The sequence below is a fragment of the Centroberyx affinis genome, unplaced genomic scaffold, assembly GCF_046629955.1.
Source record: "Centroberyx affinis isolate AG114_WGS23_722 - 3 ecotype Tasmania unplaced genomic scaffold, CSIRO-AGI_Caff_v1 ptg006177l_1, whole genome shotgun sequence".
Classification (NCBI taxonomy): Eukaryota; Metazoa; Chordata; class Actinopteri; order Beryciformes; family Berycidae; genus Centroberyx; species Centroberyx affinis.
In genome coordinates, this window is record NW_027283136.1 from 34,957 (window position 1) to 60,434 (window position 25,478).

The 25,478-nt window shown below is 41.0% G+C and overlaps 2 protein-coding genes and 1 long non-coding RNA gene across 3 annotated transcripts; all 3 read left to right on the top strand.

Annotated features, from left to right (window-relative positions):
• The first annotated feature begins 3,373 nt into the window (after positions 1 to 3,373).
• LOC139638173 (uncharacterized) lies at positions 3,374 to 4,910 on the top strand. The gene is made up of 4 exons (XR_011694761.1): positions 3,374 to 3,531; positions 3,801 to 3,908; positions 4,352 to 4,389; positions 4,827 to 4,910. It is a non-coding gene; the product is annotated as an uncharacterized lncRNA (long non-coding RNA).
• A 1,583-nt stretch (positions 4,911 to 6,493) lies between these two features.
• Positions 6,494 to 13,617, top strand: mrpl37 (mitochondrial ribosomal protein L37). The gene is made up of 8 exons (XM_071512225.1): positions 6,494 to 6,981; positions 7,899 to 8,082; positions 8,300 to 8,415; positions 9,414 to 9,599; positions 10,536 to 10,690; positions 10,815 to 10,946; positions 11,157 to 11,231; positions 13,257 to 13,617. The coding sequence occupies exons 1-8, from the start codon at positions 6,597 to 6,599 to the stop codon at positions 13,332 to 13,334; spliced, it is 1,311 nt and encodes a 436-aa protein (XP_071368326.1). The 5' UTR covers positions 6,494 to 6,596; the 3' UTR covers positions 13,335 to 13,617.
• Positions 13,618 to 13,922: 305 nt separating this feature from the next.
• Positions 13,923 to 25,472, top strand: acot11a (acyl-CoA thioesterase 11a). The gene is made up of 18 exons (XM_071512224.1): positions 13,923 to 14,007; positions 16,190 to 16,308; positions 16,915 to 17,098; positions 17,362 to 17,431; positions 17,561 to 17,621; positions 18,095 to 18,199; positions 19,257 to 19,392; positions 19,707 to 19,798; positions 20,027 to 20,088; positions 20,206 to 20,325; positions 20,487 to 20,625; positions 21,788 to 21,843; positions 22,207 to 22,273; positions 23,023 to 23,106; positions 23,261 to 23,394; positions 23,575 to 23,730; positions 23,944 to 24,070; positions 24,225 to 25,472. Exons 3-18 carry the CDS (start codon positions 16,924 to 16,926, stop codon positions 24,465 to 24,467), a joined length of 1,827 nt encoding a protein of 608 aa, XP_071368325.1. The 5' UTR covers positions 13,923 to 14,007; positions 16,190 to 16,308; positions 16,915 to 16,923; the 3' UTR covers positions 24,468 to 25,472.
• Positions 25,473 to 25,478: the final 6 nt, after the last annotated feature.

Sequence of the window (25,478 nt, forward strand, 5' to 3'; positions counted from 1 at the left end):
TTGCTTGTACGAGAAGACGGAATACGCAGCACGAGAATATTGGACACAGCAATCTTTTCTCATACATGAGCACAGATGATCACACTGAATTACTTCACAGATGCCAAACAATTACTCCTTGCCAGTACTCCAAGGAGAGAATGGTTATATTATTCTATGGAAATTAAAACATGGAAAGGGACTTACAACTCGCAGCTGTGGTTATCTCACTTACTTCTCATTCCTCCTTTTTGACTCAATCTGAAAAAGGTAAATGCCTATAACAGGGGATGTTAATATTTGTTGTATGTTTTCACATGTGACAAATCATACATACTCAATGCGAACCCTCTCTTTGACTCCTGCTTTTAGATGCACCTTGTGAGTGAACCCCATATGTTTTTCTTTCCTTTTCTAATTCTCTATCCCCCTGTCCTTCCCGATTCTACTCTTGATCTGATATTTACGCCAGATCTCACTGCCTCTTGGTCAAAAACTTCACCATCCACGGATGGATGGGAATCATGCAGGGTAAAACTCCGTTATCTAGCTCTTTTGAGTTCCTAGATAGAGCCCCCCCCCCCCCCCCCCACATATAGCGTTCACTCATGTGCAAGTTCTTTTGGATCCCGTCAAGCATTACCCAGACAAGACGAATGAAAATTCGTACTTACCCGTGTCAGCTGCATTGGAATTCTGTTCGCAACGCCAAATTGTTGAATAAACGTTGATGGAGTCAGAGGTTCGTCTTATTTGAGTATATATTTATTGAAGGAGATTCAATTGAGGGAGATGTGCAGACATCAGGATAAACCCCCAAAGAGAATGCATGTTGTGTCTTCACTTAGAGCCTCCATGATCACATCGGAGCCATCCTGACAGGCAGGACCTCTGGCCTAGTAAGTTATAGCACAAGGGTCACAGTGAGGAGACCATTCATCAAGGATCTGTACATTCCTTCTAGTAAACCCAGTACAGCTGTTAGGCAAGTGTTGACTTTCTATCACATCAAATAAAGTGCAATTACTTGATTCTGAAAATGTGTGTTCTTAAATGAGAATATACTGTATCTTGTCCGTTGTCAATGAACACACTAAAGCAGGGGTGCCCAAACTGTGGCCCACGGGCCATTTTGTCCCGCAAAGACGTTTGGTTTGGCCCACCAGAGGGGGGTCAGAAATATGAGATAATTCAGAATAGATAAAAACTTGTGTATAAACACAACAGTATATTATTCAAATGGCAAAAATACATGATTAATATATTTTGTTACATTATAAATATGAAATGATTACAACGTTGCGCAGTCTGTATTGATAATTTTCCCACAGCGCAGCTGAGGGCATCGAGAGTCATATTCAGGTCAGGCAGGCAGTCAGCAGTAACGCTTCCTGAGATGACCTCCCCCCTCTGGACTTACCTGGTTAAATACACCTTACAATAATAATATTTTTTTTAATTCTTTTAATTTTTTTTAATTTTTTTATTTATTTATTTTTTTCAAGCTCAGGCAGCTTTTATTAAGTTATTATTATTATTATTATTATTTCGTTTTTGTTTTTTACAGGGAATGTGGGTTTTTTTTAACAAATAGTGTACAGTGTACAGTACATAGTCAGTTGTATATACATAATCAGTTGAATCAAACATTTTTCAAATAATCAGTTGTATCAAATATACAGTATTTATATTCTTGTTTTTTTCCCCAAAAAAATGAAAAATAAAAAATGAAATATTGATTTAACAGAAAACCCTTTGTGCACCCCTGCACTAAAGCATCATGTTTAAAAAAAAATTCAAAAAAAATGCATCAGATGCACTATGATAAAATGCACTTTTTAAAATTAATCTTCTGTCAGTCAAATACCTGTTTCACCAAGTAGACTAAAGGAACTAAAGAACTTAAAATGACCTGGAATTGAGTTCATTTTTCTCTCACTCTCACTGTCTCACCTTTCTTTCTATCTCTCTCTCTCTCTGCCTCTTTTCATCTCTCTGTGTTTTCTCTGCAGCTCTGCCTCTGAGAAGCGTTTACATAACTAAAAGCCCCGATCTGCATCCATCTCTGTCTCTGCAGGGCTCCTGGGTCAGATGTGGTGGTGGGTGCTGCTGGCTAAAATTGCCATCCTCCTCCACATGCTGACCTACCTGGCTGCCAAATGCCACTGACAACAGAGGAGAGGAGAGGAAGAGAAGAAGAGAAGAGAAGAGAAGAGAAGAGAAGAGAAGAGAAGAGAAGAGAAGAGAAGAGAAACAACCAGGATGATTTTACTGGAACTGGGGTTTTACTGGAACTCTATGTTTGTCCTCACATTGAGTCTCTAATCTACTGTCAGTGAAGCATTTTGCATTGCTTTAAGGTACTTTAGTATTCTATCTTGTGCCTTATTTCCTATGACATGTTCAGTTTCTTGTTTCTACCTGTTAAGAAATATTTTAAAAAACATTTCTGACTTGCTCAAGAATTCCAAAATTTTCAAGTAAATAAAATGTATTTGTGTACTAATTGTGGCTGGTATTCATTAAATACAAGTGCAGACATGACTCACTTTACTACAAAGAGGTCAGTTATATCCCTTATTTAAAAGTTAATAATGTCACACTATTTATTGCCATTGTAAAGGACATATGTTGTGCAGACATGTATAAAACACCACCACCACTACTACTACTACTAGTAATAATAATAATAATAACAATAATAATAATGAATTTAGGGTCCCATATTAATCTTCATGGGACAAACATTAGGCCTCTACTCAGCTTTTGAAATATGCTATTTTGGACAAATACACAAAGGGCCTATTAAGATTTTGTATGTATCCCAATGTTCTGTTGTTGTGAGTTTTAGTCGTCCATCACTCTCCTTGTCTCTCTCTCTCTCTCTCTCTGATTCATCCTTCGAATAAGAAACTCCCTCTTCTTAGTGTGCAGAGCTATAGCTGGACTGGATATTACCTTTCTCTCATAAGTAGAGGCTGTAAGACTGGTTTCTATTTTGACTGGATAAAGATCTATACATTCCAGACCTGAGTCAAAAAAGATTATTTCTCTATTCTACTCACGCGAGAAATTAGTGAGCTTTGCGATTGTACAATGCAATGGATAAACATAGTTCGGACAATCACAGGAAATGATGTGCAAGTCATTGTATTTAGTTTTCTGTGATGGAATACCAGTAAGTTGATGTAAGGTGAAATGCAAAAGTTGTGAAACGTCATTATCTCTGTAAAAAACGCCGGCAAATTCTTGCTGATGTGTGACAGGGAAGGAACCAGAGTTGTATGTCAGAGGGAGATACTGAGAAGATCACCCATGATACCATGAAATCACACTCAAAACATGGGTGTGTTTGTGCCTCCTCATTGGTTGGCAGTGAGGGTTCATATAAAGAGGTGTGTGGGGCTGCAGAGCCAAGCCAAGCTCTGCAGTTCATCAGCCATGGACAGAACTGTGCAGCTGGCCCTGTTGTGTCTGCTCATCTCAGCCTTCACTTCCCCACACACACAGACAGACGCTCTGCTGAAGGAGAATCCACTGTCTTCTGATTCGGTGAGGAGATCCAGCACTGCTCACTGACTACAAGGAGCTTCAGTGTTGTTGTGACCATGGCCTTGATTCAGATTCAGATTCAGTTAAAAGTTGATATTGCTGGTGAGAGACAGCTAAGAGACAGAGAGACTTTCTACGGTTTGGATTTGCAGGATTTCTTCTGGGATCACCTCCTAAGTAAGAGGCGATAAATCCAACCAGCAAAGTGAAGCAGCAGGTGGGTTTACCTATGTAAAAGAATCCATCACTTATCCTCATTTCTTTATCAGGTGGTTGATGACATCACTACAGAAAGACCAGTAGAGATGGAGAAAGGCTTGGACAAGGTGGCACAAGGTTGTCGTTTGAGACCAGGAGCATGTAGACCGCTCACTAAGGTAAGAGGGAACTAGTCTGACTGAGTTTTTTTTTTTTCCTTTCTAACTTGCAGTAAAATAATTGAATCATGCTGACTGTACATCTCTAAAAAAAAAACCCACCTGTTTGAGAATATCACAGTCCAAAATTCAACAATTGAATTTGCTCATTATTGAGCATTGAGCATTATTGATGGTTTGTTGTTGTGTAAACTGCAGTAGTTGCGTAAATTAATAGTTCAGTAAACCGCTCTGCAAAAGTGTTAATATTTCTATTCATTCTGTTACACTGTCATTAGACTGATCTGCTACTCTGAGTTAAAATGATCAACCATGTTTGACTCTCTCTCTCTCTCTCTCTCTCTCTCTCTCTCTCTCTCTCTCTGTCTCTCTCTCTCTCTCTCTCTCTCTCTCTCTCTCTCTCTCTCTCTCTCTCTCTCTCTCTCTCTCTCTCACCCTATCAGAATCCAAGAACTAAGAGGCAGGTTAAGACAAGAGGAAGGTAAGAGAAAATATCTCATGAGAACATAAATCATAAACCTAACAAGCAATCACATTTTCTTTACAGAAATGAAAGACAGATCAATATAATAGAAACAGTCAGTACCATTTTTTCATGCACTCAAGCAGTAGGATTTGAAAATATAACTAAAGAACAAAATCAAATCATTTAGTCTTCAGTTGTGGTCAAGAAAATAAGTTGATAAAACAACATGTTTTTCATCCATATTTTGTAGTCTAGTACTACAATTAATAGTTCTGTAAATTTCTCTACAACAGTGTTAATATTTGAGTTCATTCTGTCATACTGACATTAGACTGATCTGCTACTGAATGTGAAATTGATCAAGCATTTTTAACAACTTATTCTCTCTCTCTCTCTCTCTCTCTCTCTCTCTCTCTCTCTCTCTCTCTCTCTCTCTCTCTCTCTCTCACAAGAATTGGAAGTGGAAGTGGTATTGCGGGGGAGGTTGGCCCATTTATACAATGAATAAATGAAAATAAAATGTATTTGTGTACTAACTGTGGCTGGAATTCATTTAATACAATTACAGACATGACTCACTTTACTACAAAGAGGTCAGTTATATCCCTTATTTAAAAGTTAATAATGTCACACTATTTATTGCCATTGTAAAGGACATATGTTGTGCAGACATGTATAAAACACCACCACCACTACTACTACTAGTAATGATCATAACAGTAATAATAACAATAATAATAATGAATTTAGGGTCCCATATTAATCTTCATGGGTCAAACATTAGGCCTCTATTCAGCTTTTGAAATATGCTATTTTGGACAAATACACAAAGGGCCAAGATTTTGTATGGGATGTATTGTATTTATTGTCTTTCAATACAATTCAAATACAAATACAATTATATAAAAAAAAATTGTAATGGTTTATGATATAAATAATACAGATTGTAACAAATTTTCATGATACATAAATTCAGTGCTCGAAGCGGGCCGGTACACACATAGGCGGATTATGAAACAAAGGGCCCCTGGGCACAGATACCTAGTAAGGGCCCCCAACCACCACAACAAGAAATTATTGCAACAAGTAAACGGCACAATATCACCTGAATCTCAACTCTAGAGGTTGAAACTGAGGGGAACACTCACTGTGACAGAGCCATGTCGACACCTTCAAAACAAATGTTTAGGTTATTATAGGGGGAATTTGGGGGTTTTGGTGTTGATATAAAAGCCCTTTGACTGCAGGGCAGTAAATGTACAGTTAGTGACCGCATCATCATGTATCAGGCTCTGGCTTAGGGCCCCCCCCTGAGCTCTTGGGCCCCTGGGCCTGTGCCCGGTTGGCCCGTTCAGTAATCCATCCATCCATCCACTTCTACATGTTACTCTTTGGCGTACCGTGACTTTTTCTTGCGCACCGGCACTTCTCAAACGCGGCCGGTACTCTCTTCTGAAAACTGTCTAGTGCTTGCTGAATTTATGCTACCATCAAATATTCAATCAGATAATATAACCTGTCTACTGTTTCTTTAGAATAGCCTATTTGGTTAATCTAACACATCAGTATAACTCTTGACTGAATTCATTACCACCTGCATAAGTACTCTATTATTTTTTTTCTGTCTAACTCCCTCTCCTATCCGTGTCTGTGTCTGTTGTGTGAGTCCATAGGGAACATGGAGTGCCAGTTTAATAGCAAGAGACCACCACATGTCTCCTCTGATAGATGTGGAGTCTCCTTGTCTTCATCTCCCCCAGCTACTTAGAGTACTTCATTGCACCAAACACCAAAGCTAGTATAGATGGTCAGTCATTTTTGACTCTAATAATTGAAATGGTTGTCCCCTTGATGAAATAAATGTATGTTTTGAACATCAGCAATATCTCCTAGTATCTTTATTTTATTGTAGAAATTCAAAATGTAATAGGCCTACTTAATGATCTGCTGATACCGGCCGATACACACGCCAACATGTGAAGAAGGGGAGTACCGGCACAATTATAGTATTATGGCGAGCACCAGTAGTTTCCCTCCTAACCTGGTGGAGGCGCTCTGTCCTGTGCTAACGCCAACATACTGTCAAAGAGTCACTGAAGAAAACAGCGGATCAAAGATGGCGGCGTCCTACGGCAGCATTTAATTTGACAAGACGATGACTTAGGTCGTAAAACGCCCTGTTTTTACGTTCAAAACCCAGCCCAACTTGCCCAGGAGGTGAAATGTTTCCAGAAACGGCACAGCGTTTAAAAACGGCGGCTCCGTTGCTTTCTCAAACTATTTTATTAAATGATTTGAGACTCTTCTCCGCACATGGAAGAAGCAGCAGCGTCCAGGCCCGGCGACACTTCAATGTCAGCTGCTGTCTGACGGCCAAGGTCCCCCCTCGGCCCAAACCCAGGGTCCGAGTGGAAATCCCCGGACTGGAGAGGATCACCTACGGGGAAAGGATGCACTACGTGCCGGGGCTGGCTAAGCCCATTTACCCCGCATGGGAGAGAGCCTGCAAGGACCCGAGCTACTACAAGTCTCCCCCGGCTCATGAGATGCCGCTGTACAAAGAGAAACCATGCTACGTGTTCAGCCAAAGGACAAACATACTTGAAGGTAAATTTCACAACAACTTGTACATTTTATCGCAAACTACATGTCTGTATGCAGATAAGTGCTGGTAAACAGCAGGTGTCAGCCGTTGCCCCGTTACGCGACGCTCTCTCTTGTATGTAGAGAACGGAAAGCTAAACTCCATTCAAAAACCGGTCAGTTTAATAATTCATTTCTAACAGGTAAACGTACATATCTCATAAAACATGACTTAATACTTTTTATGCTTTGTTAGGACCCATTGGTGATTTCGGCATACATCTGACCCACCAAGTAGCTATTATTTCAATAATATTGTAGCTTTTAGAATTGGTTCCCCTGTTATTCCTACAATCATATTCCACCAAAATACAATGGAGGGCGGTAGCGAGCTGTGTGAGCCAGTTCTAAAAGTTGAGATTTTGATGAAGTAAAGTGCTGCTTGGTGGATAACTTGTATGCCGAAATGACCAGAACACTCCAACGATTCGTAAAAGCTCTTAGGCCATGTTATGTTCTACGACGTGTGTATGCCATTGCCGATAAGCAAGACTACATTAAAGACTTCAAGAATATCTTAATGTTGTGAACAAGGTAGGCTGTAGTGCTGAAACAACAGCTATTGAATTGTACTGAAGGAAAACAGAGGACCAATGAGAGTCAATGGAGAACAGAACAATGTCACTAAATGGCTGGTGAGATTACAGTAAATAAATGATTAGCTTATTGTTTACTAAAGGGAATGCACAACTTTCTAGCTTTGCTACCATTCACTTTTCTATTTGGCAGTAGTTCATTGCTCAGTCACAACACCCCCCTCCTCCCCCTCTCCCCCCTCTCCCCCCTCTCCCTCTCTCCCTCCCTCTCTCCCTCTCTCTCTCTCTCTCTCTCTCTCTCGCTCTCTCTCTCTCTCTCTCTCTCTCTCTCTCTCTCTCCCCCAGGTGTGCGTCAGGCTCTGTGGTTGACCAAAACCAAGCTGATCGCTGGTCTGCCCCCTCAGCTCCTCTCATTGGCCCAGAGTCCCGCCAATCAAATCCCGGACCAGGACGAGCGCGTGCAGAACGCCATCAGACACGCTCGCTTCTGGGACACGACGGAGAACCGGCCAGGCAAAGACAAATACTGGTAAGAGGACAGAAAGATACACACACATATATTGATTTAATTCGGGCGACCTGCCCAGGTAATTTCAGGTGCTGTGATTGTGTCCAAACCTGCTGTTTTTGGTGGACTTTGGTCGCAAAAAATGGTTGATGCCAATGCACATACATTTGCGCTTCTTGCTTCTCTAATTCAAATAAATTAAAGACTGTGCGTGTGTGTGTGTGTGTCCCTCCCCCAGCTACACTCTGCTCTACAACCTGCTCCATCTGTGTGGCAGTCTACAGTCCGTTCACCCAGCGCTTGGCAAGAGGATCCAAGCAGAGAAATACTCTCTGGCTGCTTCATGGAGCAGAGGTATAATACCCTCACTGCTACTAGTGCCCAGTGTTGGTTGGTAGTAGGGTAGCAATAGTGTAGGGAATTACTATCTCAATGTCAGTAATGATGTTAGTGTCACTTTTGTTGTCACCCCCTCTATATATCAGATTGTAGTTGAATCATCCAGAAACTAGATCCCAATCCAATCCTTCAATTTGTTTCCCTCATTACTAGCCATCATCCGCTCACTCTGAGTTAGTTTAGATGAGAAACGGTAGAAAAGTTGACTTTCTCTGGGTAGAAGTATTCCAACTACTTTGACTTTATCAGGATGACAGAAACATCAGACATCAACACTGTTTGGTTTCCTGATCATTCACAGGAGAGGAAACTCACTTATCCTGATGCTTGAAAGTACAACCTAAAAAAACACAACAACACACATTTTGCAGCTGTCCAGCTATTTAGGAAAGTGTCTATATATGTGTAGGTGAATGACATGACATGCATTTTTTGCATCCAAATCCATTAATTTTCCCTCTAAAAATATCAAAACAAACACATTTAATGCATCAAATTATTTGAAGGCATCTTCTTCATGAAACACCACTTTCATTTTATTGAAATGCAATTCATTTTCTGGCGCAACTTTCATTGTGTTGAAAGAGTAAAATTGCAATAAAAAGGTTAATTTTCCCATTAGTCATTTTATTTGTATAGCACTTTTCTAAAACAATGTTTACAAAGTGCTTTACATACAATAAAACACAAAGAGACAGTGATGTAAAAGTACCACAATCAAATTTAATAAAGTAAAAAACGGTACTGAGCTGCATTAACTAGACACCCAGTGGACACCCTGCCCACTGATACCAGTCCCACAACACCTCCAGAAGTAGTACCACCATAGCAGACATTCACAAGCACACTACAAACACGACACTCCAGCCAATCTGTACCGCCGGTCAGTTTATTTTCCTCTTTGAACACCTTATTTGTCATTGACCCGTTCTTTGTGTGCGTCCGTGTCCCAGGCGAGGACTTGTTCCAGGTCCGGGGTCAGAACGGCTTGCTGCTGAGCAGCATGGCTCCTCTCCCGGAGCTCGCCGGGAAACAGGAGGTGGCCGACACGGCGGATCACGTCCTGGAAACCTTCTACCCCGTCTCCCCCGCCATCGACCTGCAGAAGATGCACCTGTACAAGGAGGAGAATTACACAGGTGACAAGACACACAATCCATCTGCTATATACTACGAGATAGGGATGAGTTACGCCATGTTATGAAATGGTCTGTTGGTGGTCTGGAAATGTATGGGAGAAGAATTTGGCCATTTCTAGTTCTTGAAAAGTTTGGAAATTGTGCAAAAAATTTGGAATAGTAACGAAAAATATTGTTGCACTGTCCGGATAGTCATACAACTACACATTTTCTGTCATTTCAGACCCCCGCCTTCTCTCATGTTCTGATATTTATCTCTGTGAAGTATAATCTTCATCTATAGAGGCATATGGCATAGTCAGTATGGGCAAGATGTACTATGAACTATGTGCAGACATCATACTGAACACCAACATCTTCAAATCAAGAAAGAAAAGTTTGGAAAAAGTATGACATTTTGAAATTGAAATCCTCTTGAGTTTGTTTTCTCTTTTTCTTTGGCGGTTGTCATCTTGGGCACATTCTTTGAAGGTTTCCATTTGATTCTCTCTCGTTCGCTTCTATTCTGTCCACGCTGCAGCCAAAGAAATGAGAGAAGAAGAAAAGCTAACATGAAATCACATTAAAGCTTGGTGAATTGTTCGCCAAGAGTAGCTGAATTCTTTTCATTTCTTTGATTCATTTTGATCCATGTACCTTGAAGGAGCTGCAAGATTGCGAGAGACTTTTTGTTCTCTTGCAACCAAAACACGGTTGAGCATTTTAGATGTTTATTTTACAAATGGGGAAACTAAATAACTGGCAGTTTGCTGTCCAATCAAATTTCATTTTTGCCCAATTCAGGCATGACTAGCCCCTCCCCCAGTGAGAGATACTTTGTCCACGTACTGTTCTTGGTCCTTTTGTCCAATCCGGTGTGAGGGATGACTCGGTGAGAGGTAGTGTGTCCAGTAAGTGTTCAGGGCTAATTGAATAACGTCTCTCTCGTCCAATCAGGTTTCAAGGATGACTACCCTTACCCCCACGCCCATACGCTTTACTTCCTGGAGGCGGGAGATGTTCCCTGTAAGCTTCGGCCAGAACAGTTCAGAGCCAAGATGATCATGTTCGCCTTCGGCAACGCTCTGGCCCGTGCACACGCTCTATATGGGGTAAAAACACACACACATACTCACTGCACAGGGTGAGAACACACTGCAATGATATTGATATGACTTGACGTATACCTATTTGATGTGAAAATTCTCTCTCTCTCTCTCTCTCCCCCTCTCTCAGACCCAGCCTCAGCGTGTGTTAGATCGTCCCATAACAGTACAGGCAGTGGGGACCAACGGTAGAATATTCCAGTTTGTCGCTTTCCAGCTCAACACCACTGATCTCTCGGGAGACGAGGGCATCAAGAACCAGGTACATTATTAAAATGTACTTTTAATTTGCTTTAAATTTACTTTATTATTTAGAAATTGTTTAACAAAATTTTGAGAAAAGTGAAGACATGCAAAAAGTCAATAGGGATGATACTTTGTATAACCACTGTATATCCTCACGCCATTTAAAATGTATCCACTAGTGAACAATAGTCACAATATTATGATCTGATTTGTGGTTGTGGATCAGGTTTGGGTGGATGAAGACGCCGAGCTCTATGAGTATGCAAAGGTCCGACCGCTCATCAAGAAGAAACAAGTGCAGGTAAGACAATGATCAGTCACTTTCTGTCTGTCGATATCTGTCTAGCTCTTTCTCAGGTAATGTGCTCCGGAATGGTCGTCAAGTGTGTGTCCCCTGAATCTAAGTAGTCGTCTCAAGTGTGTGTTCCCTAAATCCAGCTGGTCGTCAGTGTGTGTTCCCTAAATCTAAGCAGTCGTCTCAAGTGTGCGTTCCCTAAATCTAAGTAGTCGTCTCAAGTGTGTGTTGCCTAAATCCAGCTGGTCGTCAAGTGTGTGTTCCCTAAATCTAAGTAGTCATCTCAAGTGTGTGTTCCCTAAATCCAACTGGTCGTCTCAAGTGTGTTCCCTAAATCCAACTGGTTGTCAAGTGTGTGTTCCCTAAATCTAAGTAGTCGTCTCAAGTGTGTGTGTTCCCTAAATCTAAGTAGTCATCTCAAGTTTGTGTTCCTCAAATCCAACTGGTCGTCAAGTGTGTGTTCCCTAAATCTAAGTAGTCGTCTCAAGTGTGTGTTCCCCAAATCCAACTGGTCATCAAGTGTGTGTTCCCCAAATCCAACTGGTCATCAAGTGTGTGTTCCCTAAATCTAAGTAGTCCTCTCAAGTGTGTTCGTCAAATCCAACTGTTCGTCAAGTGTGTGTTCCCTAAATCTAAGTAGTCGTCTCAAGTGTGTGTTCCCTAAATCTAAGTAGTCGTCTCAAGTTTGTGTTCCTCAAATCCAACTGGTCGTCAAGTGTGTGTTCCCTAAATCTAAGTAGTCGTCTCAAGTGTGTGTTCCCCAAATCCAACTGGTCATCAAGTGTGTGTTCCCCAAATCCAACTGGTCATCAAGTGTGTGTTCCCTAAATCTAAGTAGTCCTCTCAATTGTGTGTTCCCTAAATCTAAGTAGTCATCTCAAGTGTGTGTTCCCTAAATCTAAGTAGTCGTCTCAAGTGTGTGTTCCCTAAATCCAAATGGTCATCTCAAGTGTGTTCCCTAAATCCAACTGGTCGTCAAGTGTGTGTTCCCTAAATCTAAGTAGTCGTCTCAAGTGTGTGTTCCCTAAATCCAAATGGTCATCTCAAGTGTGTTCCCTAAATCCAACTGGTCGTCAAGTGTGTGTTCCCTAAATCTAAGTAGTCGTCTCAAGTGTGTGTTCCCTAAATCTAAGTAGTCGTCTCAAGTGTGTGTTCCCTAAATCCAAATGGTCGTCTCAAGTGTGTTCCCTAAATCCAACTGGTCGTCAAGTGTGTGTTCCCTAAATCTAAGTAGTCGTCTCAAGTGTGTGTTCCCTAAATCTAAGTAGTCGTCTCAAGTGTGTGTTCCCTAAATCTAAGTAGTCGTCTCAAGTGTGTGTTCCCTAAATCTAAGTAGTCGTCTCAAGTGTGTGTTCCCTAAATCCAACTGGTCATCTCAAGTGTGTTCCCTAAATCTAAGTAGTCGTCTCAAGTGTGTGTTCCCTAAATCTAAGTAGTCGTCTCAAGTGTGTGTTCCCTAAATCTAAGTGGTCGTCTCAAGTGTGTGTTCCCTAAATCCAAATGGTCGTCTCAAGTGTGTGTTCCCTAAATCCAAATGGTCGTCTCAAGTGTGTTCCCTAAATCCAACTGGTCGTCAAGTGTGTGTTCCCTAAATCTAAGTAGTCGTCTCAAGTGTGTGTGTTCCCTAAATCTAAGTAGTCGTCTCAAGTGTGTGTGTTCCCTAAATCTAAGTAGTCGTCTCAAGTGTGTGTTCCCTAAATCTAAGTAGTCGTCTCAAGTGTGTGTTCCCTAAATCTAAGTGGTTGTCTCTCCAAATAAACTGTATTGTAATGGAGAAGGACTCAATTCTTTGGGAAGAAACTTAGCTCTGATTCTTGCGTCATGTTCTAGATACAAGTATGTATCGTTTGCTGATAAGCAATGTGACCTTAAAGGACTTTTTACATGTGTCTCCATACAAGAGAGAACATCAGATCAGTATCAGATCTAGTATGAAATTCTTCACTTGTATGCGACAGCTCTTGGCACATAACGTACCCAGCAAATAAAGATTCTGATCGGGCTGATTAGTTGCTGTCTGTCTCCCTGTAGGTGCCAGCCGGTCTGGAAGGATACCAGCCTGAAACATTCAGCAAGTTCCTGGCCCTCTACCTGCATGGAGCTGTCTAAAGACTACATACCTGACTGACTGTGTGTGTGGGTGTGTGTGTGTGTATGTGTCTGGGACCTGAACCAACATCTTACAAGAAACCAAGAGCTGCGTTCACTCTGCTCTTTTCCTTTGACCTTTGAAATTATCCATGACCTGGTTAACACCATGTTACATTTTCTGGATAATCTGAACTCCTTCACGGACTAAACAAACCACAGCTTCTCTGCGTTCACGTGTCGGCACAATTCCAGTGTTTCTATTTGATACTGTGGTTGGTCATTCAATAAAAACTGAGTTATTCTAAGTGTAGATTTGTGTGTTTGAACTTTTTATGTCTTACAGGAGGGGAATCGGGGAGGGGTTCTAGCGCAGTGATTCTCAACCTTTTTCATATCAAAGACCCCTAATTTAGTCCACATTAGGGCCACAGACCCCCATTTGATGAGCTTATATACATACTTGCATGTCAGCATATTTTTTCTGTCAAGGTAGACCATGCCAGGCATGAAAAACACTAACACAGTCTAGATGTAGGAGCCAGTCCACACCCTTAAATACAGTCTGACAGGCGTGGCCAGCATGAAACTCACGGTCAAAACACATACACACAGTCCAAACACACACACACACCACACAGACACAGAACCAGAAGCACCTGAAGAAATCCAAAGCATAAAACAGGCTGCAGAGGTAAGTCAAAATACTTGGGTTAGTTGTAAGGCTTTTAGTTTTCTAGATTGCAGGCTGTACTGTGTAGTAACCTGCGTCAATTGCCAGAGATACAGAAAAATACAGGAAGTAAGGTGAGTCTGCCTTCAGAATAAGATTAAATATATATATATATATATATTTGTAATTGTTTTTATAAGTATTATCAGCTTTGTTGTTGTTGGATTCAGTATAATACAGCTTAAATTTGACCTTTGCAAGGTAGTAGACGTCTGGTGTTTGACTCTTCGTATTTTTCATTTCTAATAAGTCCTCGCACATTGGGTTGGTTGGTTTAGATGAAAAAGTGGTGTAAAAGTTGACTTTCTCTGGGTGGAAGTATTGCTTCTGCTTTGATGACAAACCCAGTACAACTGAGAAACAAGTAATGATTAATGTAAAAGTTTTTTTTGGAGTGACAACGCCCAAAACTATGGCTCGGCCGCGGCGTAATAAACCAATATGGACATTGCAACACATTAGTCAATAAGACTTTTATTTTGAAAGGTCTTAAAGGAAAGCCTATTGTATATTCTGTCTGACTTGACACCACTTTTTGCTAGTCAGGTAAGTAAATACTGATATTTCCAGTGGTAAAAAGCTGTAGAGTTATGCTAGATATTAACAAAACCAACTTTGATTTTAATCCGGTAGAGGTTACAGAGGTAGTCGCTTAGCCTGCATTTTCAAGCAGCTGTCTGCATTATGAAGTTGTTGATATGTTATGGCCATTACTTGTGGCACTTTCAAAGGTTAAACAATGATAATTATAATATGTGTCTAGAAGAGGTATCTTTACGTTTCTGTTGGTTATCTGTCTGACAGTATTTATCGTATATAGCCTCCAGATTTTTTGTCCTCGTTTGAACCATTTGGGAGTAAAGTTTAGCTAGTTTGCTCAGACCTGCAGTGGGCAAACTTTATTTTCAGCGTATTTTCCCTCGCAACTCAAACCTTTTGGTGGACTGTAAGTTACTTTCACGTTGAGAAAAAAAATATTGTGGAAATTTTACTATTTAAGCTTTTAGGTGACAAATACTCCAGACCGCAGTGTTTTACATGGCAGGTTCCGTTCTCTCGTGTATGGGTGAGAGGCACACACCAAACTCCCTTCAAAAATCTCTCAAGAAGATGTTGCTGCAGAGTATCGGCAAAAAACTCTGCATTCATACATAATAGACGAAGACTTAAGATATTTTACGAATCGTTAGAATGTTCTCGTAAATTCGGCATACCAGCGATTGACCAAGCAGCACTTAAATTCAATAAAATATTAACTTCCAGAATTGCTTGCACTGCTCACACGGTGTATTTTGGTTGAAGGAGATAGTAGAAATAACAGGCGAACCAGTTTTAAAAGTTGACATTTTACTGAAATGAGTGATGCTTGGTGTATTGGATGCATGCCGAAATGAAAAGTTGCTTCTATTGATTCATAAAAGTCCCAAAGTCGTGTTATACCAGGTATAAACATTTGCTAATAACCAATGAAACTTTAAACTGCCGTATTTTTGAATGGTGTGTCATTGTGTTCTCTCCATACAAGAGAATTGGATGCGTCCGGGATATGATTACTCGGACTACATTGCAGGGAATTGGGGGAAGGCGGTGTATAAACTGTAGTTACATGCAGACACATTTGATACCATTCTCTCCTGAATAACTTGGGGAGCCATTTTAAATCTTTTCAGCCCTACGTTTAGTTCCTGACACAGTTTTTGAACGCTCTGGTCTGTATTTCAATTCATATGCAAATTAGGGGACATTCATTATAGAAGGATACTACACAAATGTAACAACTAAAGGATAAGTCCCTATAGGAATATCATAGTAATACCATAGGAGATAAAAGAAATACCATAAAGTATAATAAGGTCACTATAAATACATTATTGAGTATCACAGACACACTGTAAGTCCCTATAAGAATATTATTATGATTATTTGCTAGTGCTGATAGCTGGACATGACAACTAGCTTGTGTCAAGTTCTTCAGTTTTTCAATTTGAAGGGGAAAAAAATGCTGAATTGAGAGAGAATTAAGATACAGGAAACTGTAGCAATATGCTATGTCGCCATCACTGGCTGTGAGTGTAACCCTCATGTACAGACTTCATACTGACCAGATGTGTCATGGATGTGACTGGGACATTGTTTATCACAGTTTAGGTTACAGGAAGAGTTGGTGCCCCAATTAATCTGGAGAATGTGGTGTCAACTTTGATCAGGTACACCGAGTTGAGAAATCCTTCCCACATCCCAGCATACTACAAGCTAGACTAGGTAGGTAATACAAATACTGCATGCTTACTAGTGTATACACACCCTGTGTACACCAACTACCCAGCTGAGTCACTCTAAGTTCTTAGGAACGTAACGGAAAATGTTTCTGGTGAAAAAGGACACAACCTTGAAAAGGAAAATCCACCCCAAGACAGAAATCACATGACATTCTCCCAATCTTCAGGTATGAAGCAAAACATATGCCTATATGCTTGTAATATCACCCTAGGTACTGCTCTGTTGATGCTGCCATATTGATTCCCAAATTGCCTCCCAAAATAAATGTTCACAGTTTAGCGAGAGAAAGTGCCTGCCATCGCTATTTTATCAAATAATGCACTTTATTTACTGAGTACCACTTAAAAGCCTGTGGTATGTTGTGCAATTTTGTTGTGGATTTAGGCTGAACCTGGTGTCATGCTGCCTTCAAGTGCTGTGGGAAATATTGTAATTATGAGTGTTAATACATGAACAGCACAACAAAGTGGAAAAAACGACTGGGAATTTTTGAAAGAAGAGCTTACAACACGCTCAGTTTCATTGCCATTTTGTCCACTACCTTCATATACAAAAATGAAAAATCATCCGTGTGCCTTCTCCCCTCAGCTTTAAAAGATGAGTTTCCGACCTCAGGACGATCTGGAGGAAGAGGAGGAGGAGGAGGAGGAGAGCACCAACCCGACAGAGGTGAAGATGAGTCAGATCGTGATGCCCTGCCACAGCAACCACCGGCAGGAGCTCAGTGTGGGACAGCTGCTCAAGTGGATCGACTCCACCGCCTGCCTCTCCGGTAACGTGTGTGTATGTGTGTGTGTGTGTGTGTGTGTGTGTGTGAGACTATGTGTGAATTAAATGGAGCTAATATCCCGATTCATTTTTCGGCCTCACGATACGTATCGTCCTATTGGCTTTCAATATATCGTCCCATCCCTGGTATGTGTGTGTTTATGAGGGCGGTTGTTTGTGTTTGTGTGTGTGTGTGTGTGTCCCATGTATGTCGTAACCACTGTCTACCCAGACAGGAAGTGACATATCTCTGTTTCCTGTCGGCAGCTGAGAGGCATGCTGGGAGTTCCTGCGTCACGGCCTCTATGGACGACATCCACTTTGAACACACCATCAGGTCAGCGGGTGTGTATGTGGGTGGTGTGGTCTGAGTGTGTCGCTGTGTGTGTGTGTGTGTGTGTGTGTGTGTGTGTTCCTTAATGCCAGTGAATATGCTCATTCTTCCTCTATGTCTCTCTCTCTCTAGTGTGGGTCAGGTGGTGAATATCAAGGCAAAGGTCAACAGAGCCTTCAACACCAGTATGGAGGTTAGAGCTATTCCTACCATATTCTTACATTATATCACTATTATGTCACACACACACATACACACACACAGTGGTTTTTATATACATGTTTATATCCTTTTTTGCTTGCAAGGCAATTTATAGCAAACTTGTTTCATGCTAAGTCACTTCATAAATAAGTTTGATTTGGAATAAGTTACAGTACTACTATTACAATACACATTAAAATAGATAATTCTGCATAACTATTTTTAATATTCCTAACTATATTAGTGACCTTTAATGTGGTTTACATGCCAGCAACTCAATTTTGTGAGAGTAGACATCAGTTTTCGAAAGGTGGATATCACATGTTGGAATGAAACTCTTCATTTAACTCTTTATAACTGTAAATGTAATAATTATACCATGCCTAAGACACAGAATACTGGACTGTCATAACAGTATTGCATTATATCTATATAACACCTGTGTATTCTAATGTGTTACACCAGGTGGGCATAGTGGTGAGCTGTGAGGACTTGTTCTCCGACCGCCACTGGAGGGTTTGTCACGCCTACGCCACCTTTGTCACCCAGCGCACACACACCGGAAACAAGGTAGGCGTGTGTGGTGTATGGAAAGCCAAAAGGGTCACAATTCACCCGTCTTCCTTCACCATATGAATCAGTACAAAAAACACCTGAAGTTAGACCCTGTAAAATGAACACCCAGTATTAAGTGAATTTGTGCTTGCAGCCGCTGTCTGTATTTGGATGGGTTTCGTATTTGCATCTACTGTCCACAGCACCTTCCCTGTAAAGCAAAATGACCTCAGTTATCACAGCAATCAAGTTCATATCACCTCAGTGAAAATGAATCATGATATTAGCTCCATGTTATTCTGCTGTAGTAATCACAAATGAGACAGCTTGACCATTACAATTTCACAATCTCTCCATCCACATTATATTATTGTCACTTTGTAATGACATTTTTAAATTGTTGTTTACATTCTAGCAGCCAATGCCATCGCTAGAAAGATTTGTGTATCAGAAATAAACAGAATTTTGCACAGTCAGACTTTGTTGTTTATTTATCACACCATATCATGGTTATATCGTATCGTGAACCCCATATCGCATATTGAATCATATCCTGAGATAAGCATATCGTCCCATTCCTATTCGTAACCTTCACAGTTTTGTTTATCATGGACTGTTTCATATAAAATTGTGAAACATAAAGACATTTGATGTCCACAGCTTCGTTCTTCTGATTCTCAACATGACAGAAGTGAAGTCATTGTGTTTGCAGTACAAAACAAATGTATGCATATTGCGCTATAGGGAAATCATATACAAATGTGCTAGAAATTTGAAAGGACCTTCTGTGTGGCGGTGGTAAACTAATGCCCGGTGCAGAATTAATGTTACACAGCGCACCAGAGCATCACCTGCCTGTGGGCGTTGATTTGACAAATGTATTAACCTTAGTACAGTGATGAAAGAAAGGCAAATTGTGACCCTTTTGGCTTTCCATAGGGATCGTGTATGTGTGTGTACATGCAGTATGTGGGGCAACTGAAACTGAACGTACAAACAGATTCAAACCGTGTCATTTAAGCTGTTATTGAACAGTCTGTGTGTGTGTGTGTGTGTGTGTGTGTGTGTGCAGGTCCTGTTAAAGCCCAGCCCTCCTCACACTCAGGCAGAGCAGGTTGAATACAGCGTGGCGGCCGAGAGACGGCGGGTGAGGATGGTGCACGATGACATCATCAAGGATCTGCTCTCTGATAGGTCCTTCCAGCAGGGTATGTCTGACACACACTGCCCCGACACAACAATATTACCCTATTATGTGACATTATTTACAATTTAGTAAGTAGTAATTACCATACATTTTGATGCTACTATATTCTATAATTGTTGGTAACACTGCAACCCTGTCAATATATGATAGGGTTGCAGTGGGGTATATAACATGGGGTCATCCAGTACATAGACTTAGGCTCTCAATCCCTCTTGTTGTTTGACTGACGAAGAACTGCAGTGGCTTGCTTTTTAAAAAGCCTGCATTCAATTCAGAATGTGTGTGTGTGTGTGTGTGTGTGTGTGTGTGTGCCAGCTGACAGCTTGGCAGTAGACAATGCGGTGGCAGCAGAGAAGACCAAGGTGGAGAGTGTTGAACTGGTTCTGCCCCCCCATGCTAACCATCAGGTCATCTATTTATCAATCTATTTATTATATATACTTGGTACTATTATACTTAAAATACTTGGACAATAGGATACAGTATTGTGATTTTCTGTCATTTAACTGCAGTACAAATTAGGTACGATGCCTAATCATTTCAAGAGTATGTCAGGGACTATTTTCTTCCGTTTGATATAGTATTGTGGGGTGAGTTGGTTTTTATCAGACTGTATCTCCCTGCCCAAACACCAGGTGAATACATTTGGTGGGCAGATCATGGCCTGGATGGTGAATGTGGCGACTATCGCTGCCAGGTATGTCACACACACACACAGTCATACATACACACTTGCATGTAGAAAGTGAATGCCTTCGCTGGAATAACACACACATCTATCTGCATCTCTCTCTCTCTCTCTCTCTCTCTCAAGCCGTCTGTGTCAGGCTCACCCCACTCTTCGGACCATCGACATGTTCACCTTCAGAGGGCCGTCTCAGGTTGGAGACAGGCTGCTGCTGAGGGCCATAGTCAACAACGCCTTCAAAAACAGGTACCAAGCATGATAATACCTCCAAGAACAGCTATAAACATACAGAAGATAAGATAACATGAGATAGGATAAAACCTGATTGATCCCAGTGGGGAAACTGGGTCGCTATAGCAGCAAAATAGTAATATGTGTGTGTGTGTGTGTGTGTGTGTGTGTTGCAGTATGGAGGTGGGGGTGCGTGCGGAGGCCTACCAGGGGGACGGGCCTAACCGACACATAAACTCCGCCTTCATGACCTTCGAGGTGCTGGACGACCACGGAACGCCGTGCACGTTGCCACGGATACGACCCGAAGCCCTGGTGAGTCGGCCAATAGCCTTCAGACAGTATGTCATATGGTCTACATTAGCTGACACCAAAGAGCAATAATAATGACTACTAACTGAACCCCTATACAGTATATTGACAGCCAATTGATTCCCTTCAACCCAGCTGATAGAGTGTGATTTTTCTCATTTGTGATTAATACAGAAGAATAAAATGCAGCTAATATAATAACGATACATTTTTCTGCCCGACGATACGTATTGTCACTTATTTGTATTGCGATATACTGAATTTTCGATATATCGTCCCATCCTTAATTTCTAATATTGAACTTTACTATCATGTTCAATCTTTAATCTTTGATATGAATGTCTGTTTCTTGAGAAATAAGGAATATAACCTGTATATGAAGTATGATATATATTATAATCAGTAATATAGCCTGAAAAATGTAAAGCAAAAATCCACCATTTAGAGTCAAATTTCACCATTCTGTATGCTTATGGCTGTAAAATGGGGGTCACTAGATGAAAAAGGATGAGTAGTGGTAAAAAAAATATGCTGTTACTATTACTGTTTTCATGCATATGTGTATATTGTGATTGCTGAATGGATTTGTCAGTGACCACCTCACCCAAAAACCTACTTGGCTAATCATTTACCAACTGTTAGAAACTGCAGTCATATTGCTCCATGATATTTATGTTGCCCTGTGTAACCTCTCCCACAAGTTTTCCTGTCCTGAGACTGGAGAGGTGTGAAGGCTCGGTGTGAACAAAGATCATAGCTATAAACATTGAATAACTCAACGACTGGGAATAATGATGGGGGTAAATGTCACAACCCATAAAAAACTCTGAAGAACTGGTTTAGTAGGATTATGGTGCGTATACATGTCCAAACAACCCACCAGGAATAGAGCTAATATCACAGTATCCCATGTTTGAATCGCAACCTTAAAGGGGCAATGTGTGTCATTTTAACATCTCTACTCTGCATTTTATATTGTGAGCCACCAGGTCAGATATATCACTTCCAACATGTTTATCCTCTTCAGTAAAGACAGAGAAAACCTTTGACTGAAGAAGCGACGAGCGACAACATCCTCTTTGTGACAGAAGGACCAGGGTTTATGGGGAATCTGGTCTTAATTTTGAGAAACACTAGCACTAACATGTCTCTCTCTCTTATACAGGAAGGGAGGAGGAGGTTTGAAGAGGCCATAGCCAGGAAGAAGATCAGATTGGACAGGTAGACAAACTGTCTGCTCTTGTGAAATGCACATATTCTAAAATAGGGGGACAAGGAACTAAATGGGTCTTTCATTCTTTTAACCTGTTCATCTGAAATCCCTTAAAATAGTATACAATCAAATTAAAGTAATAATCCAACATTTTCTATATAGTTTTGCTACTCTTTATTTTTGATTGCTTTTCCATTTGTTGTTCTAAACACCTGGTGTCTGGTAGCTCTCTCCTGGGAAAACCATGAAATCCCTCAATTGTGATTAAAACCTGAAAAATCACCAAAATTGGAGGTACAAGGGTTTCCCATGACAGCAGCGAAATGTTCATTAACTAATCATTCTTTTTTTTTTTTTTTTTTTTTTTTCAGAAAATACATAATTTCCTGCAAGCAGACTGAGGTCCCTCTGTCTGTCCCCTGCGACCCCAGGAACCAGGTGAGGTGACAAGGTTTACAAATGATTCATGATAGAATATGATGGCTTAGTACTTTACTTGATAATACTACTGGTATTTAATTAGCTTTATCCTATAGCACTGATGTGTTTTTGAATGAAAATAACATTAAAAAACATTGTTTTTAACCAATACTAACCATTGTTAGTATGTTTTTATGTAGCCTTGCTCCCCAGGCGAAGATTAAATTCACTTATCTGAGACCATAAAATGAGATACTGACTCTTTAACTAACACCAGCTCTATCAACCCCTTTGTTTAGACATGGAAATCACTGCTGAGAACAAGGCTCAACAGAGCCCTATAGCTTTGGATGAATCAATCCAGCCAGTCTAATTACTACAAATAACACTACCAAGGTCAAAGGTCGATGTATGTAGTGATTCATTACTGTGGCTGTTGAATATTTGTGGGAGCGGCGGTAGGCTTTCAAGTTAAAGAAGTGATTGTGAGTGAAAGGTCGTCGGTTAATGTTACTCTCCTCCCATAGATCCTCCTGTAAACACTGCTTATGTGCCCTTGAGCAAGTCTATAACATGCTGTATGTGTGTTCACAACTATGAAAGAGTTATTAGGTTCTGGTTAGGGTGAGGCTTAGGGAATTACTGTAAATCAATGGTGCTGTCTCACAAATGTGGTGATACCAGCATGGATGTTTGCATGTGTGTGTGTGTGTTTTGTGTACTAATGCATGTGTACATGTTGGACATACTGTACGTGTGTTTTCCAGGTGTATCTCAGCTATAACAACATCTCAGCTCTGAAGATGCTGGCTGCTAAAAAGAACTGGCTCCTCAGCTCTGAGAAAGACAAGGTATCTGCTGCCCTACTCTTGGAATGACAAATTTACTTCTTTTTCATTCTATCTGTAAAACTCATCCAATCATAGGTATCTAGTCGTTTTTTTATCCTGAAGGTGAAGACCGTGTTGCGTTTGACTTTGAATGCAACTCCTCGCACGTCCCCAGGTCAGTCTTTACACCCTGGAGCAGAAGTCCACGTTGAGCATCCGGGTGGAATCAGAGGTGGATGTTCCCGCCCACAGAGCCTTCTGTCTGCTTTCCGAGCTGCGCAACCGAACCAACTGGGACACGCATTATCAGTAATGCCATCACACACATGCAGTTCCACTCACAGTTCCACATTACCCTCCTCCCATAAATTCCCCCTCTCTCTCTCTCCTTCGCTCCTATTCCATTTCTTTCCCTAGCACTGGAATTATTACAGGAATATTGTAAAGCCACCGATTTCCTGACCCTTATGCTATATGTTCCAAAACCAGGAAATGTGAGCTGATTCGACCGGTGGACGATGACGACTTCCTGTATCGCGTGGAGACCCCGTCGGTGAGTCGCGAGGGGGGCGCGACTCCAACCTCGCCCAGGACCCTCCAGGACTTCATCCTGTTGGCCTCCAGGAGGAGGCCGTGTGGCAGCGGGTCAGTACAGTGATTGGCTGGAAAGTCTCAAGCTCAAGTCCATTGAATATAGTCGAACCGAACCCATTGGGAATAGAGGTTGTTTGGATGAGTGAAATGTTGAGAAAACTAAATTGTTACCCGCAAATACATTTGCATACAGCAGTGTCCCGACAGTTCCTTTCAAGGGTGGAGAAAAAAGCATTTACTGTTGGTGTTTTTTGTCCCTCTCAGTGACCCGTACGTCATTGCGCTGCGTTCAGTGTCCCTACCCACCCACCCACCCACCGAAGGATTTAACAGAGGAGAGGTGCTGTGTGCTGGATTTACCATACTGGAAACCAGGAACAACACCTCACTGGTAAGACTGCTAACTCTTTAGGGGGGATATGTTCTCTGTTATATCTCTATTATATCTCAGGTTTTTCACTCCCTAGCTGGAGCCAAAAAGCATGCGAATTTCATCTATGATAATATACCGTTCACTAATCTAACGTCTTTACGTCTTACTCCAGATCAGTTACTATAACCAGGCGTCTCCGGAGGTTCTGCCCTACATCTCCACAGACATCGCCGGCCTCTCCTCCTCCTTCTACCACACCTTCTGCGCCTGCAGCCAATACCTGGCCAGGAACAGGCTACAGCCCGCCCCCGAGGAGGAGCAAACCGACCAATACCCGGCCGAGAACAGAGAAGATCCCGCCTCCGACCGCGTAACTGAGAGTCTGTCACTCGCCCTTCACAACACCCACCTCTAGATAGTCGGGAATTGTTTTCAGGCCAGTTTACATGAGTGAAGAGTAGGATGTAGTGAAACTGTTGTTTTTACAGCATGGTACGACGAACACTGTGTCATACGTGTGATATCCTGAGCGTGTAAACAAATGTACTCGGACATAGGGGCAGGAACAAAAAAAAAAGAAAAATGGGACAATATTTTTATATTGCATGCAGCCATTGAGGGTTTCTTTTGGCTAAAATCAACTGTTTTTCTTGCTTCACAGACATTCAGTTAAAGGTGCTACATGTAGCATTTTACATAAATAAATCATTAACACATTAATTTTGAAACATTAGTATAATTACCATTAACAAATTAGAACATCGCTGCAAAGACTGGCAGCCTCTAGCGGCCTCTACTCTGTATTTTACATTGTTTCATCATGTCATTTGGCGGGAACTGGATTGCTTTGTGGCACAAAACAGAAAGAGGGCTGGGGGATTTATGGGAAATGTAGTCTTAATTTTGAGAAACACTAGCACTAACAATACCACTAGTGTGACACAGAGGCTACCAATCGTCTCCACCATGGTCTCATTTGTTTACAATAATTATAACAAGGTATCACAATGAATCTGGTAATGATATATTGATTAAAAATGCTACACACAGCACCTTTAATGCTCTGTTTTTAGCTGCTATGTTTTAACTGTAGGTGTTTTAAAACTTTATGGGTTTTCCAATCAGAACGCTACGGTACATGAAACAAAATGTAACTTCTGTGTTATGAATGAGGCATTTGTTTTCGAAGAGGGCACTTTTATCTTGGAATATACTGTATTTTCATTGCTGAAAAGTAATGATAAGGAATTGATAGTAATGGTACACATTCTCAATATTACACTGAAAAAAATGACAATGTAAAATCGCATTGCAGTGCCAGTCTCTCATTTAAAAATATACGTTTTTTTTTTACAAATTAAATAAATAGGAAATTGACTTTTTCATATTGTACAATAAAAATATCTCTAATTCTGAACTGGTCATG